This window comes from Amia ocellicauda, chromosome 6 (genome assembly GCF_036373705.1).
Source record: "Amia ocellicauda isolate fAmiCal2 chromosome 6, fAmiCal2.hap1, whole genome shotgun sequence".
NCBI lineage: Eukaryota > Metazoa > Chordata > Actinopteri > Amiiformes > Amiidae > Amia > Amia ocellicauda.
The window spans coordinates 31,159,238-31,179,276 of record NC_089855.1 but is presented as its reverse complement, the minus strand read 5'-3'; the positions used below and the strand labels follow the sequence as shown (position 1 = coordinate 31,179,276).

The following is a 20,039-nucleotide window of genomic DNA, read 5'->3' as shown; positions in this document are numbered from 1 at the left end:
CTGCCGGGCATAGTGTAGGTGCATGGCACGGCCATGCTGAGGTGCACCTGAACATGGCCAGTGGAAACTGGGTATAAGATGATAGGACCTTGTGTCGTCACAGACCTGTATAACCAGCAGAACGTTGCGTCTTACTGATTGGTTAAGATTAAAAGATGGCTAACAAGTTTGACTGAATTAAACTTTAAATGTGATAATTGAGGTAATGTATTCATAACAATCTTGTGATACATTTCCTTTAGTAGAGAATTTAGTGCTGAGTGTTGCCTTTCCTTGTGGAACTTATTTCTTTGGCTTTGTAAACAGAAGAGTAGGCCAGAGGACAAAATTGTATTAAGTGGAAAAGAGCACTTTGGACTAGTTTGTATTGTGACACGTCGGACAACACTGTAATATCAGCAACGATGGAATTCATATGGTCAGGGTGCGTCCATCCATGCACAACCACAGAGCTGGGCGACTCCCTGAGTATAAAGGCTAGACGAGAGGGGGGCAAGAAGATTCACCTGGCAAGAGAGTTGGGTAAGTCCTAAAAACGCACTGCTGTAAAGAGTTATCACCCTCTCTCCTCTCGATACAATGTGAATGTCTTCTCTCCTCTCTTCACTGATTAATCAATACACTGGCTAGTGTAGCTGTTCCTCAACCACACAAAGTGTCAATCACCGCCATCGGTTTCATGGTTATGCCAAATCAGAAAAGCGGAATACTACTTTTTGCAACTCTGAGAATAGTCTTCTGCTCTTGTTGTGTGAAGTGACCAGTAGACCAATACATATAAACACACATCACGTTGCATTTCTGGCACCCTTGGGCTCATTACAGCTTGCCTCCTAAGTGTTTCCTGTTGAGCCAAGCACATCGCCACTTGTTCGAGACTTTTTAATTGTATATTATTTTATCTGTTATTCTATAGCAGAGGTTCCCTCAGTTTTTACTGAACGTAATGGTCAGTCGGGTATGGCATCGTGTATCTCTTGCTGAACTCAATCAGATGTTGTAAAAGTCGCAGAGCTCCTGCCTGCTAATCTGTCAGAATTTGTCTTAGATGGTGGATCTCCGTCATCTAAAAATAATCATTCTATTTTGGGGGAAGTGCGGGAGGTTTGAATTGAAACAGTGTCAGCACTTTGAAAACATCAAGATCACAGACAACACCTAAAAAAAAAAAAAAAAAAGGGGGCAAAAAACAGAACAAAATCATATCTATATATATTTTTTTTTATTGTGTAAATGGACCCACAGAAAGCAAGGTACCCCACTTTGTTAGTGTAAAAGCTTAGCTGCAATATTACAATGAAACCACGAGAGGGCATCTGAGTAATTAAGATTTTGCTGTATTCTCTGAGAGCAAGCTGGAAAGGAGATGTCATAGCTACAAATCTTTAGCACATAAATCAAAATTATGTTTTGCTGTGGGGGTGGGTGAGTGTAATCTCTAGGTGATATATAATATTACATTATTAATATTTGGACTACACTTTTTGTGACTATATGCAGTTGAAACATTGCGGTTTCTTCTGTATGATCAGTCCTGTACTGCAGGTAACCGAACCAGTGCCAGGTCAGACGAGAGATTTAGGAACACAATGTTGAAATGAACCATGTTCAGGGTGTGCATAAACTACAGTTCCACCATTAGAGAGAAACTGCTGCTAAAATATTGGTTGGAAAATGTTTGTGGACCGATATTGTCCAGAAAATGAGTTTGTCACGGTTGAACTAAAAAGTAGTTATCAGAAATCAAAGTAAAAAAATGGAACCTCCTTACTAATTAAAGACAAAAGCCCCATATATGAACAAGAAGCGTGATGAACAGCAAGTGGCAAGCATGCATTAAGCAGGTGAGAGGCTGCTTTTGATGCAACTTGTGTTTGACATTCACTGGTTGTAATATAAACACAGAAACATCCAAAGCAAGCAGCCAGTTTTATAGCACAGCCAAGCACAGCCTGCATGGTTCTGAAAAGCAGTGTTGCAGAAAGTAGTAAAATTGGTTTTCCTGTACCTGTTGACTCACCTTAGTCCATGGATGCGCCTTAATCTGGGGGAATTTGAATTCAGTGTAATTGGGATTCATCTCTCGAATCTGTTCCCTTGTTGGTGTGCCAAGGACCTACAACAAACAAGAGAAGAGCATGGTTATCAAAGGGACGAACACAGGACAGCTTTTAACCCTGGTGTTAATTACCCTACTCATCTCACTAGAGAAACATAGCCTAATCTTCCCCATCAGCCCCAATGAAAACCAAAGATGAGAGGCATGTGAAAATGTCACCTTAATGTGGTATGTAATAGCAGAATTTGTAGAATTGCAGCAGCACTGCAGAGGTTTCCCAAATTCAGTTGTTTTGGTCACAATGTGTAGCACAGTGTCACCGCAAATGGCAATGGATGAATAAGGCATTTCCCCTTCAATTACAACACCCCCCCACCCCCTTAACCTCTCCCACTGCAGCATGTGATATGACTGATTAGAAGAGCTGTCTGATAGATCTTACAGAATCTGAAAAACAGCACAGACTGAAACGCTTTTTTGTTTGTTGTTTTGTAGAGGGGCAGATTGCTTTCAAACCAAGAACAGATCTGCCACAACATTTTTAGTTTTGTCTTTTCCTCCTTGATCTTTTAAAACAACTGAACGGGATTCCTGGGTGAAGTTTTACAGATTTGTCTAAGTACTTAAGATTTCCTCTATAGCACTAATCTCTCTTTTCCTACACAAGTATTGTTCACTATGCAATCCACAGTCTTTCTGTTATTGTTCCAAAAAAGATTGCATTTGTCCTGTGCCAAGTTTCAGAGGCTCTTCCTGCCTACAGTATGTCTGTAATTACAAAGCTGATTCTGGTTCCTTATCAAGATCATATTGGACTCAAACAGTAGATGCTTGTGGCAGATAGTTTATCTATATGGGCTGGGTGGAGCGCAAGGATTTGGCCACTGATTAAAGCCAGTCTCTGTAGCCCCAGGGTTTTGGACAGCAATGCGTTCACATTACAAGACTCATGAGGTAAACGTCACACTTTACTCTGCTGTTAATCCATTTTGCAAAAAGCCAAATTTCCATTATAATAACACTGGATACCAGCAAATACGTGCAATAATATATCGATGATATGGATCAGTCAGACTGCTAACACGTATTAAGTTTAACTGGAAAGGAAGACCATTTTGCGATGGTACAAATGTGTTAGTATAGCTAATTTAGTGCAAATTTGCTACTACACAAGTGTTAACGTGTTTTCACATCACATCCGTACATAATGTGTCTTATTTAGAGATTAAATCTGCGGATCACCGGTTAAAAAGATGCAAACCATTCCCACGGTGACCTAAATAGCAATTTTAGGACTGCAATGAATTGTGACCAAAAACGCTGACCTCTGCCAATTTGCTGAAGCTTGTCATGCTAGTATGTTGCAACACAAATTAATACATAAGTTTACGTTTTACAATGTCCAAAAGTCAGCAGTAACACCAGGCATTCTTTTCGGTGTCTGTGACAAAAAGACAGTCAGGGCTGAATGCTAAAACGGTATAGTTAAAAAGACAGGGACAGCTGTAAAAAGCCCTGATTAAAACTGACTTCTTGCGAGGTGCTTCTGAAAACAAACCCTATTTATTCAGGCCGGGCCTTCCAAGAAGCACCAGGGAGCCTGCGGTATTATCCTCATTACTGCCCAGGGCCTGCCACAGCTTTAAAGAGACAACACAGTGCCTTGGCGTACAGTGCACAGTTCAGGGCATTTGGCTGCTGCTCCAAAGCCTTACCTTGATGATTTCCACCAGCTGATCCACTCCACTGTCACCAGGGAAGATCGGTTGTCCTAGCAACAGTTCGGCTAGCACGCACCCAGCTGACCAGACGTCTGTGGCGAAAAACACAAAACACACTTGTATCAACTGCTTTTCCAGAATGACTCTCAAAAGTCTTAAAAGGGGGGATACACAATATTAAAAAATGTGAGGCTTTAAAGTCAATACATTTGAGTATGGGAATTGGTGCTGGATTGAAAGGATCAAGGATAGTAGGATCGGCACCTTCTATCCCAAATGGCACTTCAGTTTCAAGTGTGTAATGCGCACATTCAAACGCACTCCTGCACATCTCTTTTCACACACCCTCCCTGTGTAGGTCTGCTTCAAACCCAAACTACACCTCTCACAGCACTGGGTTTGTTTAAGTTCATAAGAATAGATTGCTTTTCCCCATGTCTGCCGATTCTGGTGTGAAAATAGCTGACCTTAACTCTTCTGGAAAGAGTCAAGCTACTGACAAGTTAAACAAAACATCCTTTACACAAGCCCCGTGCGAAAGCAAGAGACAACGCCAGAAGAAAATTAACCACAAATCGGCAGACCCGTCCAACTTTGGAACAGCTATGGAGAACTACAAGAAAGGAGAATTTAAAAGTTAACTGACAATGATGTTTATATGTCTTGATTAGCTCAAAGCCCAAGCTGCAAATTACAAACTTGTATTGAATCACGTTTATGATGTTTATACAGGAAATATAAATGGGATATTCTGTGATTAGAGACTTAGATGTTTTCTATTATGAAGACTTCCTCAGTCACAAAGTAGTTTGTATAGATCTTGTAAGTAAATATTTTTTGCTTGGTGGTGAAAATGATCGTGAATGTTCTTATATAGGGTAAGTATTTACATAATATTGAAGAAATAAACTTGTACTGAATCTCCAAGATGTATAGGATGCTTTTCCAGATCTTATATTACAAGCTGCGCCAGCAGTCAAAAGACTGCTGGCGATTTCATACATTCTTCCTGCTGGCTGCTGAGCTCACACAGTTGGGACTATTTTAAGCACCCTGCTTCATAGCTCGGCAGCGATGCATTCAAACCAGATGCACTGCTGTGGCTGCAGCCTTAAATTGTGTGAAACCTCAAACCAAAACTGAGTGAAAATGCACCTTTCAGGTGGGGTAGATGTCCAACAAAACCACATCCTCCAAATTACTAATCACTGTGTAGCAAGTACACAAACAGCTGAGCTTCTACTGTGAGAGAGAGCGAGAGCTTCTCAGGTGTCCATGGAACACTTACCTATACTAGAGGTATAATCTGTAGCGCCAAAAATCAGCTCTGGCGCCCTGTAGTACCGCGAGCAGATGTAGGACACATTGGGCTCTCCTCTGACTAACTGCTTTGCACTGTGAAAGAGAACACAAATGGCAACAATGTAATGAAAAAGTATTAAGCCACAGAAACGTATTTAGCTTTTCTGTCCTCTAGATCTTATCTGACTTTTTAAAATGTCAGCGTATCGTCTTATTTTTCCCCATGTATTCGGATTATATATACATTAAAGAAAAAAAAACTGCAACTGCTTATGCAAAAGCACTATTTTTACATGCATAAATAACAGATTGCATTCAGCTACACAAGATTTTATTTTTCTGGTTGGTTTTTGTGATCTACTGATTTTTTTAGTTTGAAATTCCAGCGATCTGTTATAATGAATATATTGTAGATTTACAAAACAACTGTGTGCAAGTGAGTTGTGGTTTTTCAAGGCTCAACATGGTTAAAAAAAAAAAAAGTTACTGATGACTGACAGTTATTTCATACTAACACTCCTATCATTATTTCTAGAGTTTCTAGGTTTTCCAAGACCTACATAATTGGTTGCCAATTTGAAGTCGAGACCAGTATGCTTGCTTTCAGAAAGACAATGTTGATGAAACTTGACAGACTATTCCTTTTAACGCTGGCACAAAAGGCTTTTTCTGTTTGTGTCATAAAGCTGGCACTTGTGAACAAATGATTGAATGCACAAAGCGTGGGAATCACAAATCACAAGGGATTTGAGTCAGGGTAATAACATTATGATAACTGTTCACAGGTTAAAAAAGGGGAAGGTGGGGTTCTGCAGAAAAACACAAACGGATCAAAACATTAAGTCTGGTTTAGCTCGATGTCTGATCGTTTACACACATCATAGGTATTCTAAATCAAGTCTAAGATTAAACTTTGTTGTTCCATCCATTTGCTGAGTAAGCATGCTTACCAAAGTGAACTGACAGATTAAAATTCAATGCGCAAAATAAAGCACATATTGTATTGAAGGTATTGGCTAAAAACAAAAAATACATGTAATTTGTAGCATTTGTATTTGTTTTCCGAAATGTGTGTGTGTGGGTCTGAGAGAGGGGAGAGAGATTGTGAACAACAGATCTTATTCTCACCTTCCAAAATCACACAGTTTGAGTACGGCTGTCTCTGGGTCCAGCAGCAGATTCTGTGGTTTGATGTCCCGATGGCAAATTCCAAAGGAATGGATATAGGCTAAACTCCGGAATAGCTGGTACATGTACAACTGAAATGACAAAACAGCAAGACAATATTACTCATCTTGGCTTTCCACACACACAAAAATAAACAGCATTAAATTAGATCAAGATCCTATTAACAATGGTCAGTTTCATCCCTCACGGTGTAAATATCAGTTCTGCAGAAAAGTCTGCATCGCACACGCACACCTTTTGATGCACACCGAGCTCACCTACCAGAGACGCTGCTGTGTTCATGTCTGGTCTGTTTTGAACAGTGTCACATTTATTATCTCTGCTTGTTACAATACATCGCAGGGCTGTGGGTGTTTTTCCATTTATTTATTTTTTAACCAAAAAGCAAACTCCAGACACAGAGATAAGGATGTTCAACCTTCCCAGGTATTGCCAATCAATCTGATGAATGCACTGGAGGAGAAAGCTGATGTATGGATGAAGCTCTACAATTACCTAGCACAGGACTGACATTCACAAACACTTAATTAATGTTAACTTAACCACCAGCAGGCCCAAGATATGTGAAGGAAGGAAGGAAGGAAGATTCCATTGATGAGAACTATGAATACTAATTAAGTATCCCAAGTGATTTTACCGATTGGATTCGAGACTCAAATCTATATTTTTTTAATGGACAATGCAGATTATCAGAATTTAAACTAAATGACTACAATTGAAGTATTTGTCTTGCTATTTGAAAATATGCAAGTCTTTTTTCAGCTATGCAACAGGTCAAGTGATAACATGGAAAAAGTTTACAAGCACAAAAGGGTTAGCTTGCTTTGAATTCAGGATACAGATTCAGTTTCTCTCCATTTAACAGTGACCTTTCTGCAAAGAGTTTCAGCCACTTTTGGCCCAGGTCTGCCGCTACGCAGACACTTCTCCAAATGAACCCCGAGTGAATCAGACCACAATGGAGACTAAGGCTGTGCACACTTAAAAGACAGGACAGGCTCCACCAGCTTTGTTCCAGTCTTCCTTTGTTTAGGGTGCTTCCTCTTATAGGAAACCGGAAGACGAAAAACACACAATGACGCCGCTGATGCCGCCATCGCTCTCCTGACGTGCGAGTGGCGAGCTTCCTCACCCTGACACAGGTCTGACCCAAGAGCCCCTTGAAGTTAGAGGAATCTTACTGGCAGAATGGCATGTTGCACTCAGATGGACAGGGTCAGGTGAAAACACAAGGAAAACATGTTAGACACGGGGACACAGAAGTCTCGTTGGCAGAGGACAGGTAAGAGTGGGGTCTTGTTTTTTTTTGTAAGGTGATGTTTTATGTAGTCCCCTTTCATGGGAAAACATCACAAAGCCCTTTAGGTTAAAAAGAGCCAAAGCAAAACCACGCATAAGCCTATTCTGAAAGTGAGATGCCGATCTAGCATATGCTAGTCCTGGTGACTTAGGTTGCTACCAATTTGTAGCCTGCAAGTAAACCGCAAGAATATATTTTAAAAGATCAAACGGATGGAAAAGCAAGTGCATGACATGAGCTTTTCACATTGGATTTAAAAGATTCGAGAGCGCCACAGCCTTGACAACAATTATGTATGCACCAAGTACAAAAAGGAATCCGACAAATACAGAATCTGGTCACCGAGCCAATTGTCTGCTAGCCTGAGAGAAACTCTTGCAGATTCCCATATTTAACACCATGGATGTGGACTTGCTGTGGGGAAAATACTGGAGAACCAAACGATGTTGAAGGGGGTGGTCAATCTGACAAATCAGTCAAATCAGTGTCAACTTCATCTCTTCAAGCTGAACATGTGGGTCATTTTTTTAAGCATTTAAATACATGTAACTAGAAGATGGAAAAGACCATGATCATAAATTAAACCACACGAATAAAGGCAAAATCCATTGGATAAAAAGAGTCACCTGGAACTGACAGGCAATTTATTATTGAGTTTACTGGAATAAAGGTGCTCTGCAGGTTGGGTGCTATGAAGCAGTTACTCTTTACAGAACCTGAAGAGTGCTTTATTTAAACTATGAAATTGGCCGTTTTGAGGCAGCACTCCCCCTCAAATATGGGCTGACTAACATTGCTCAGGTGTGAATGCTATGCCTTGAAACCAGAATAAACTCAGAGGAGCCTCATCACTATTGGCCTTATGCTTTGATGTCCGCTGAAACAAGAGATTGTGACCGATTCCACGTTTTATTTAAAAAATGAAAGGGTGGGGTTGGGAGGATGTACAGAAAATATAATTACCTTCACATAGATCATAGGGAGTGTCTGTTTGGCTCGGCTGTAATGTCTGGCGACTCTGTATACTGTTTCAGGAACGTAGTCCAGGACCAGGTTGAGATAGACTTCATCCTTCTGAAAGAAACAAACAGAACCAGGTCACATTACTCACATTGTCCAATCTTAGACTTGCATGCAGCAAAGAGGTGGTTAAGTTCACTTGGGACTGACAACACTGAAATATAAAGCATGGGTATAAATAATATCAGCTGAACTGAACCCTTACAATAATATTCTGAGTACTCGGATAAGACTGCGGCGGGGGGGAACCTCAAAACATGGAAGTTCAAGTACGGAAGGAATTAAAGTGTACAGTTTTTCAGTATGTGCGACATTAGTTGACATGACACTAAGGGGGCAGACAATTCTACACGTCATTTTAAATTGTACATTTTTACATCCCACACATATCTTTCCGGTTTAAGAAAAAAAAAAAAAAAAGAGAACTTGGGAATTGAGAATCTGCAAAATCTATTTTAAGGCCCCACACAACACTGACCTTCTTTGCCAACTTTTCAAATGCAGTGAGAGCCCTTCTGATCTAACTGAGGAGGGACCAGGGCTGAAAGGCTAAATTGGGAAAAATCAATTGATCGTGTAATCGAAAAACGGATGCTGAAGCATTTGTGTGGAGCTCAGGTGTACGTCTCTCACAGTCTAGTGAAGAGTGAATCATTTTTGATTAGAACAAAAGATCAGCAAACGACTGATCTTTGCACACACGCACAATTAATTGATTATAGATATTAGGTGTGCTGTTTTGGCAAGTTCTCAAACAAAGGGAATCCAAAACCTCCTCCACCATCAGCTTATTTCCACACTGTATTGCCTGATGAACTTATGCTGTAACAGTTTTAATTATGCATAATTATGTTTATTTTGAAAAGATGCAAAAATAACACTTCTAAAAATCTCCCATATTCTGACTACTACTACCACTTCTTAATTATCATACTCCAAATGGTAAACAAATATTTAAAACATTTTTTTACTTTTGTTTCTATTTAGGTAAGCAAAACAATCTCTGAAAATAAAGATTTGGATTTGTACTTAACCACTTTAACAGCCAACCAACTAATAGTTTGATTAGACATCTCAAAGCTGGCCACTGATTGAGGACTTGCAGTATAGGTATCAGTGCCTCTTTGCCCAGCAGACAAAAAAAAAAAAAAAAAAAAACACACTACAGCTGTGTCAAGTTTACGTTGATTAAAAAAAAAAGTGGCACTAATAGGAGAAAGTGTTTATACCACACCACCCTGACAACTCAGTTTCAGTGTTGTTAAAAGCCCAAAATAGACACTTTGGTATAAAAGCATATAAATAAAAATTATCTGATGTTTCCAATGCCTATTCAGCCTTTTTTGGTCTGGAAAAACAGTTTGGTTGTAAAATGGGGGCTTTGGACACTGCTTTTACAGCTTTAGGCTTTTTCTTTGCTCATATCTGGGCAAATTAGAACCCACCCAATACACTGAACAAGCCTTTAAAAGGATGCAACCATATTGTTGAACACGTTATGGGATGTGTACCCATTGGAAGCTTAATAGACCACCCAAAAGAACTTCCGATTTTCCACAGTTAACAAATCATGTGACACATACTGAAATGTGGTATGGTGACATTGGCAGTAACAGGATGGCATTTGAAGGGTGCCTGGCATTCTGATCCCTCGCTTGCTGTCCACACTATAGGTCAGCATGGGCATGGCACTGTTTCACCGCTGCAGGGCTGGAAAGGGACACCCTGCAGGAATGTCTGACATAATGGAGACGACAGGCTCCAGATCGGAATCGTATCACTCATCACCGAATGCTTCCCCAGACGGCTAATATTCCGTCGGCTGCTTATGGAGAAAAGTACCCCTCCCCACCGATCCACACGAAGATTGAAGCGCTTCTTACAGGAATGATGTTTTAACAAGTTCTTACTGGAAACTATGTGGACTGTAATGTGAAGGAAAAAAAAAAAAAAAAAAAAAAAGCAACTTATAGCCTTAAATAAGTCTAGTCGGGGGAAAAAATAAATAGTACTCGATCCTGGCTATGATCCCATTATACACAAGCTTCCACCACTTAGATCTTTAACTTTTACAGCTCCTGAATTCCTCACTTTGTGAACTTATTAAAGTCAATTCTCAGTTCTCGGAATCATTGCCTGCCCTGTGCACTTTTCACAAAGCGCTAGCTTCAGGAGAGCAGGCCAGACATGGACTTCAAGGCAAAAGTGATATAACATCTGCTTCCAAGTTTTTCTTCCTTCTCGCTCTGCAGAATGGAGTCACCCTAATTGGCAGTCCGTTGCCATGCCCATCGCTCCTGACTGCTGAGCTCAAGTGGGCAGCAGAGTTATCCCGGGCTTTCTGGGGACCGAATGCGAAACCAAGTACAAAGCAGCGCTAGGCAGATATATAGACTAGGCAGTCATGTGGATTTGCATTTACAAACAGCACAAAGTGAACGTCTGCAAAATAAATCTTCCAATACAAAACATATACATTACTTATATATTTCTATAAATGTGTGTAATGTATTAAGTGTCCAAAAGGGAATATTTTAAATAATTACTATAATCTCTAACACTGAACTTTTTATCTGAACAGAAGATAGATCATTTACTGTATTTATTTGTATGTGTTAATATTATTATAATCAATTGGACAAGACAGTAACTGACTAATACATTTTTCTGATCTGATCCAGGAGGAGACTGCTAAGAAAGCTGTTGAGCAACAAAGCAAACTGAAGGTACAAAAACTCCCATGTGGAGAGACCAATGTGGGTGGATCAGTTTGCCTGAAAGGTGTGCAGTCTTCCGAGTTGCCAGGAAAGGTAAGTCTTGATACAGTTCCAGCAGTAAAACTACATGCATATGTATTTTGACTTCAATTCTTTAAGCTTTTGGATAGCAACCAGTGTGATGAGATTTGGTTGCATTGCTACACTGTTCTCAAATTCCCTGAAAAGCACCGACAACTGTAACAAAGCTGCAAAAAAACTCCTTATACTTTTTGAAGTGGCACCTTCTTTACAACAGCTAAAATGCAGCATAATTGTAGCGTGCTTCTCGTGGAAATGGAAACAAATTCACTTTGGAGCCTGCAAAATTAGTTTTACTCAGCCTTGGCCAACAAAACAACTAATTACACAAACAAAATAAAACAAAAAACATAACATAAAAGTACCCAACTGCACTTGAACCTTTTTTGCACTTATTTTTTCGAGATACGCTCAACTGATTCACTCTTTCTTGAATAAGAATCCAAACATGCCCCTTACACAAATAAGAGTGTAAAGCTATAGTGGGCAGGGATTTGGGTAAAGGTTTAATTAATGTGGACGTGAAAAACCAAAGACGTGCGATCCATCAGGAAAAGCAAACAAGTTTGTTTTTTTCCTATATTTTTTCCTTCTCTCGAATGCTGCAGCTGATTTTAACTTCAAACAGGCAAGCTTGTTTAAAGGGGTGGGGGGTCACTAACATAGAACAGCTTTTCTTTCCTGAAAAAGATTCCAGAGAGGAAAACAAGGGGAAGGGAGTGGGGGAGGTTAGGTAGTTAGGTAAGGTCAGCTGGAGAGAAGCAATACAGGGCACATTTCATATGAGAGAGAGAGAGAGAGAGAGAGAGAGAGAATCCCTGCAGAGGCACTTACTGCAAGACTGGGAAAAGTGCCTAAAGACTTATTTAGTTTCACTGACACTCCTGTAATAGCAGCATTCCTTTCCAGCCAATTCGATTTTTCTATGTGCTTATTTTTTAATACTCCAAGTAAAATGGTATCTCTTTGACAGGCTCCGGCGGACGAGATTTTAAACCTGGTGGGTGACAAATATCAACAATAAAATAAACTGTTAATGGCCATTCGCTTCCACAGATGTGAGATCCCTCCAGTTCGAACGAAGTAGGTTAATACACGTGATGAATAAGATTAGATGAGTGATGTAGTTATAGCACAGTGAGGCAGTGCTCTACAGAGATTATTAGCCTTATACAATAGTGAAAATGGAAAGGAAAAACTAAAACAAAAAACTATAGTAGTTATCAATGCTTCGACTACCTCCAAAACCTTCAAAAAAATGACATTACTGAAGATCTGAAAGCCACAAACTGCCCCAAAATAGTCACAAGCAATTGAAAAGTATTGAGAGAGAGACAAAACCACTGTCTTCTCAGTATTAAGACTATGCACTTATATTTTTAGCTATTGGGGGTTTTGGGTTTTAGGTAAAAACAAAATCTCCATTTCTGAAGACTTGCCCCTCTCAGGTTGTGAACTTTCCTCTTTCGTTTTAGGCCAAACTGATCTGCTCGAACCTGTGCTTTACACAGACCTGGTCCTAAAAAACTCAAGTATATGAAACATTTGAAGAGACCATGGTCACCCAGGAACAGGGACTATGCACCCATGCTTTCAGACGCACTGGGGCATTAAATTCACCACCATCACTTGCTAAAGCTACCTCAAATGCCAACACATTGTTACAGTTACCAGCCCTTACAGCACTTGGATGGAAGAAGTCACTGGGGCTAGTTTAGCTCAGCACTCAATGCTGGCCCTGAGAAGCAAGGTCAGGTGCAAGTCAGCCAAGTGGCTCTGTGCTCTGGACTTCACAAGCCTTATATATTTATTTATTTCTATGCAAGCATGGTTTGCTTGCTGGGTGGAAGCAGACAAACATGAAAGTCAACAGGGAGTTTCAGAATATTTACTACATGAACATGTGAAGTGAGAACATTTAAACCACAAAGCAAACCCAGCCACACTGGGAAATGCATCTCAAGGGGGTTTAAGCCTTGGCACAGTCCGGATGTAGAAGTAGGCCTCACTGATGTCATATGGGCAGAGCTACACAGGGCAATGCCTCTCTCAGCCTCACACTGACTTTAAATAGAGGACCGTTTCATTCCTGATATTTCCTTTGCACTGTTTAGTCTTTGTGCCGTTTCTAGGTTATGGACAGGTGGTGATTTGAGGAGACCTACAAAAGCCACAGACTGCAGCTCCCCAGGTCCGGGGTTTCACACCAGTGCTGAATCCCTTGGGAAGCACGTATATTTATATTTTAAAACCAAAACTAATCTGCTGATGCTTTTAATTTAATTGTACAGAAGAATCCTTTGGGCAAGAGATCTTTCTGCCACTTCTTAGTGCCTGGCCTGAATCTATGGGCCACTTCAGTCTGAGACACCACACAGAGATGGCTGTGGGCGCTTTACCATGGAAGTGAACCTGAGTGGGTTCGGAGCATGGTGCACACAAAACATTAAAGCTGCACCTTGGCAAGTAGAAAGCGCAACTTGCCAGGGAGTGTTTTTTCCTACCTTGTACTTAATGTGACCAGACAATACCAAAGAAAAAAAGGGTGTTCATGGACATACAAGCATATGCTAATGACAATATGTAGCACACTATCTGGAGCTGCTGTATGGGCTAACAATGGGTGTCCAAAAGAATCGTCAAACTCCTCTTAGTAGTACTCTCTCTTCCGATATTTTTACCGATGGTCAAATATGAATGTTTATAAAAGTGCAGGGAAGAACAGTTCAGTAAGCAGGTATGCCAGGATTTAACATGAAATAACCTGCTCAAAATCACAACTTAGTGGAAACTCCAAGCACTTAAATCCATTAGCATGTGTATACAATAAATTAGCACACAATCTCCAGGCCGGACTTTCCAGGGCAAGTCTAAAAGTGGTGTGCTCTGCCTTGATTCTGACAAGTCATGCAAATCATAAAACATCTAACAAACCACAGTATGAGAAAGTGACAAATAAAGCAACTACAGTGAGGGAAAAAAGTATTTGATCCCCTGCTGATTTTGTACGTTTGCCCACTGACAAAAAATGATCAGTGTATAATTTTAATGGTAGGTGTATTTTAACAGTGAGAGACAGAATAACAACAACAAAATCCAGAAAAACGCATTTCAAAAAAGTTATACATTGATTTGCATGTTAATGAGGGAAATAAGTATTTGATCCCCTATCAATCAGCAAGATTTCTGGCTCCCAGGTGTCTTTTATACAGGTAACGAGCTGAGATTAGGAGCACTCTCTTAAAGGGAGTGCTCCTAATCTCAGCTCGTTACCTGTATAAAAGACGTCTGTCCACAGAAGCAATCAATCAATCAGATTCCAAACTCTCCACCATGGCCATGACCAAAGAGCTGTCCAAGGATCCCTCCTGAGATGTGTGCAAACCTGGTGGCCAACTACAAGAAACATCTGACCTCTGTGATTGCCAACAAGGGTTTTGCCACCAAGTACTAAGTCGAAGGGTTCAAATACTTTAAGAGAGTGCTGCTAATCTCAGCTCGTTACCTGTATAAAAGACACCTGGGAGCCAGAAATCTTGCTGATTCATAGGGGATCAAATACTGATTTCCCTCATTAACATGCAAATCAATTTATAACTTTTTTGAAATGCGTTTTTCTGGATTTTGTTGTTGTTATTCTGTCTCTCACTCTTAAAATACACCTACCATTAAAATTATAGACTGTGTACGTTTGCCCACTGACAAAGAAATCAATCAGCAGGGGATCAAATACTTTTTTCCCCTCACTGTACACTAATATGAGAGAGCCTGTATGTACAGAAGTTTACTAATAGCTGTGAACAGAATGAACCATTAAAAAAAAAATGTATAATGCAAGTTGAAATATTGGAACTGAATGAATAAAAGCAATCCAGCTCAACAACTGTAATAAAAATCCAATTAACATCATACTGAAAATTAATAATGCATCGCTGGGAGGCAAATAAAATGCTTTTGTTTTTAGAAAATGATTAATAGAGTAGTTTGAATGCAATAACACAAAAGCTCTCATTAGTGATAGGCAGCACTGTGGAGTAGTGGTTAGGGCTCTGGACTCATAACTGGATGGTGGGTTCAAATCCCAGGTAAGGCAATGCTGTTGTACCCTTGAGCAAGGTACTTCATTTAGATTGCTCTAGTAAAATGCCCAGCTGTATAAATGGGTACAAATGTAAGTCGCCCTGGATAAGAGAGTCTGCTAAATGACAAATAAAGTAATGTAATGTAATGTAGTGTTTGAAGGACACAAGCATTTGCAGAACCCCATCCACGTTGGCGCTGCAGTGCAATGTGTAGCACCGGCAGCCAGCTCTCCAAATCAGCAGCCTCCTGAACATCACTAGATCATCACTTGACCTCTGGCACACTGCAATGTCACTGACAGCAGCAGGAATACAGTCATTTGACTGGTATCCTAATAATTGAATTTGGCAAAGCACCCTGCCTGTGACGCCACTGTGATTTCATGCTAACTATCCGGTTTTGGATCTATATGTGCCACAGATCGCCTGCCGGCAGATAAACTTTGACCCAGTCAACTATTTAATTGTTTTCATCTGTCTTGCCAGTGCCAGGGTGTGTAGTAGTTCTGTGCCAGGCGGAATATCTGGGAGCGGTTACTGTTACCGTTCAGGAAACCTATCTCCAGAACCGGCTTCCAACAATGCACTGCAGGCTGTCGGCCAACTCCTTTACCTGCTGCCGTCAGCACTCTTCTCATCAAGCATGACTCGGACAGCAGGACCTCACAGGAACCGCTTCTCCTCCCTCCCTGCATTTCTACAAGCTTTCGCTGAGGTGGTTTGCTGGGGTTCAGGTTACAATTTGATCCGTGCGCTGCAAAGCTTACCGGCTTACAGTATTCTTTTAATTCAACTGCCAGAGAACATCACCATTAGTAGTGGGTTTAGCTGCAGAGTGCGGTGGCTTAATGACTTTGAAAACTGTATGTAGGACAGAGTAGCACTAGACACGCCGTTGCTGTATCCACGTTATGGCTGATTTAAGTACACCAGGCTCCGATATGCAGAAAGTTTTCCATTAATCACAAGCCTGATTTTTTTTTTTAGTTTTAGGTCAGGTAAGTAACTGTAAAATCAAATCAGTTCAAAGGCAACATACACTACTTTCCACAAAGGCCTATCTAATCATTTGAAAAGTTAACTATTAGTAAAAAGGGAGGGGGCTGCTCTTAAGATAATTTTTTAATTGGTAATTACTGCATTTACCATTTATAACCAGCTTCTAAAATTGACTTGCGTGCTGTAATTGGCAGGGCGCGATTTCAACTCATCTAAACCCCGTCACCTACTATGCTTTATTTTTGGCTTTCTCCTGGGGGAAGATAATTTGCACAATGTTAAGAAGCTTGGCTTTAATTTTATTCATGAAAAGCTCGCATAAATTGCTCTAATGAAGTGCTTTTCACCCTACAGTAAGTAAGTGACTGTGCACAGTTGCTGATCACTGGAGTAACAGCTTTCAACACAGAAGGCATTACAATACAAAAATAAGCAGACAATTGCGAAGATATGCATAGCAAATAGGCACAGAATGAAGACAATATCCACTTAAGTACAGAGCTGGAAATTACTATGAAACCAAAATCAACAGAATGCTACCGGTATTACTTCCCATGATATTAACCTTTCATTTGATATCTGACGGAAAATGTGCATCCACAGAAATTAGAAATACATGCATAGCTGTTGGAATCATAAACACAATACATAACAATACTGAGCTAGTGTGAACAAATGATCTTTTCAGTGTGAAATATATCTGGAAAACCTTGCATTTCTGAATTCTGACTGGCCCCTATCGAGAACGTCGCTACAGAATGTATGGGGAAAAAGCCTCCACCAGTTATGCACACAGGTCACGCATTGTGCAGAGAGTGTGGTAGGAGAAAAATACACAGGAAAATAACCTGTGACTTCCAGTATATACAGATCGAAAGAGCAGTTTTAACAAGGTGGCCAACAATGAGAGTGGACTGCATCTGGTGGGCCTTGAATCACAGTAAAGACAAACACAATGACAGGCCTGAATGTTACTGCCCAGGAGAAGAATGGCTATCAGTTGTGACTCTGTCTGCCCTCTTAATTCCTTTGAAAAGTCAGTGAAAATCTTGACTTATAATACCCATATATTAGACAATCGGTATTCCAAATCACTCTGTTCCACTCTACATACAATTGTATTTTGTTTATAACTTCAGTCCAAGTTCAGAGGTTGTACTGTACTATATTATTTTTCTTCTTATTCTTCTCTTCATGGTAGCATGAGCTGCATTTGCTCCAGATCTCTGAAGCTGCCTAGTTGATATCTATGCTACATGACAGAATCACTGTGGTTACTATGGAAACCCTAGAATTGAAGCGTGAAGCACTGGGTACGGTGGGGGGGGGGGGGGGTGGCATGGCTAAAAACAGAAAATGTAAATTTATTTTTTAAAATTAAATGATGTTGATAAAGATAGTGACGACGATAATAAAGGGACTGTAAAAGCTTTGCAACTCACTGTGGGTCAATACATAAGAGAACAAGTAAAAGACATCAACCTTCAGTGTCCTTGAACTTCGAGCAGCATAAAAAACAATTAGACCTTAATTGTGCGTTTATGTGCCAGGGTATCACTGGTAAAACCTTAAACGGAAACAAAACTACCCTCTTCCAATACTCCGCTAACAGCAGCTAGCTCAACATGTGGCAAAGGCTCAAGGCTCAAGACTAGGACATCGACAGAGACTGAACCTCAGAAGCAGAGGAAAAACTAACCTAGGGCAAGTGGCTCTCGGGGATTTTCTGAACAAGCTCAAGCTCAAGGTGACCTTATTGAATATTCCAGTTATTTTAAAGGGGTATTTCTTCCACCCTTTTTAACCCTGCGTGTTCTTCAATCAGAAATTAAACTTGTTAAAACAACAGCAGGAGTTGACAGCATCTGTAGCACATGAGAGCTGATAAACCGCCCCCTCAATCCCACAGCCCTCATGTATTTTTTGTTCCAAAAGATAGGCATATTGATTGGAAACTGCCACAGGTCACACGGTTGGTCCATGTGACACAAGGTAATTCAGATGTATTGGATACTTCAGCACCCTGTAACTGCATTAGCAGAGCAGAGAGCAGTACTGCGGAGATAGCGCCAGGCCAGACTATAGGAAGTACAACTGGAAAGATTTTGCTTAAGTTTGACTGCAAAATATATCAGCACAGCAACAGAGTCTTTCAACTTCAAACAGAGTACCCCCCAAATAGGTCCGGTCAATCTCAAACCCTTAATCACAAAGTTCGGCAAGTCATTCCTCAACATTAGAAGTTAATCATTCCTATTACTGCTTATAGGAATGGTGCTTTTTAAATAGTGTTTTTTTATGCGCAGACTTCCTGTATAGTTAATCAGACTGAAGAACAATAATGTCGGCTTTTATACATCTTCAGGAATAAGTACTTCTAGCCCCATAGCACTTAATTTCTCACTCGCCTTATAAACCAACCCACATGCTGAACAGTAAAGTACAAATCAGGTAGACAAATGTAAGCTTTGCAGGTTACATTACTCACTATGTACCATAGGTAACCTCCAATTCTTGGCAGAAAGATGTTAAGGCCATTGCAGTAACCTTCAAAAGGAGTGTTTTTCAGCATAGAGATTCCTGGTGCTGCATCTCTATGATCAAAATACCAACTCATCAAAAGATTAGGAATCAGCCAAAGCAAAGATGAGCAGAAAATAACTGTGACCCCTTTAGCGAATGTCAAAATATCCGGATGATTGTCCGTAAAGGCATCCAAAAGAACAAAGCGATGCAAATTAAGGAAAAGAGGATTTTCGCATCTTTAAAGATTACATACTTGCCTAGTTTGCTTTCATTTTCAGATAAGAGGACAGGAGCATGAATAATGGAAGAGAAACACTGTCCACAGAAACAAAAAGATTAATTGACTACAGTGTTAACGAAGCTCAGGAAAAATACCAAGATGTGTATCAACTGGCGAGAATAAAACAAGACAATCCAAAGGGGAGGGGGGTTGTGGTGGTGTACACAAAGTAACAAATGAGACACGACCTTAGGAAATAACTGATGCTGCTAGGATATTAATACTATAACACCTAAAGAGTGAAAAATACATTTCAGATTGATTATCTTGGTGTGCTGCTGTTAATACTGAACGAGTCATCCCATACCTTATAAATTCAGTCAATACAATTGCTGTTGATGGAAAAACTGCAGAAACGCGCAGAGCTAATGTAATTTTCATAGCATGCGGCAACTGGTTTGGGAAGAGACAATGGTTTAAACCATGGTCCTGGTGTAACTGTATTCTCAATTGTGTCCAAGCCCGAGCTCTGTGTTACTTAAATCAAATCACTCCATTGCTGATTTCCACTATTCAAGAGCTGCAATAATTTATGCATGAAGTAATAAAAAGTCTAGGTCTTTGGGTCAAACAACATAGGTGTTCACTGCAAATTAGCAAGATTTCATAATTCCACATTTATTCATGGGGAAAACAAACAAAAACTCATGCTACAAACCTGGCCAAACACTGAAAACAAGCAAGCAGACGACATGCCTCTTGAATGAAGAAAAGGCTAAAAGCATTTCATTTTTCTCCTGCAAAAAGTGAAGCCAAGACCTACA

The 20,039-nt window shown here is 40.2% G+C and overlaps 1 protein-coding gene across 4 annotated transcripts in view; it reads right to left on the bottom strand.

The window, feature by feature from the left end:
* The window catches only part of gsk3ba (glycogen synthase kinase 3 beta, genome duplicate a), a 68,332-nt gene that overhangs the window by 6,394 nt on the left and 41,899 nt on the right, over positions 1-20,039 (bottom strand). For 2 of the 4 annotated variants that reach the window (XM_066706884.1, XM_066706888.1), the window contains exons 4-8: positions 8,534-8,644; positions 6,211-6,341; positions 5,069-5,175; positions 3,775-3,872; positions 2,009-2,116 (exon numbers count right to left, since the gene is read on the bottom strand). In XM_066706884.1, coding sequence (XP_066562981.1) covers positions 2,009-2,116; positions 3,775-3,872; positions 5,069-5,175; positions 6,211-6,341; positions 8,534-8,644 — 555 coding nt within the window. The remainder of the gene's footprint in view (positions 1-2,008; positions 2,117-3,774; positions 3,873-5,068; positions 5,176-6,210; positions 6,342-8,533; positions 8,645-20,039) is intronic. The other 2 variants (XM_066706887.1, XM_066706889.1) reach the window with 1 other exon arrangement.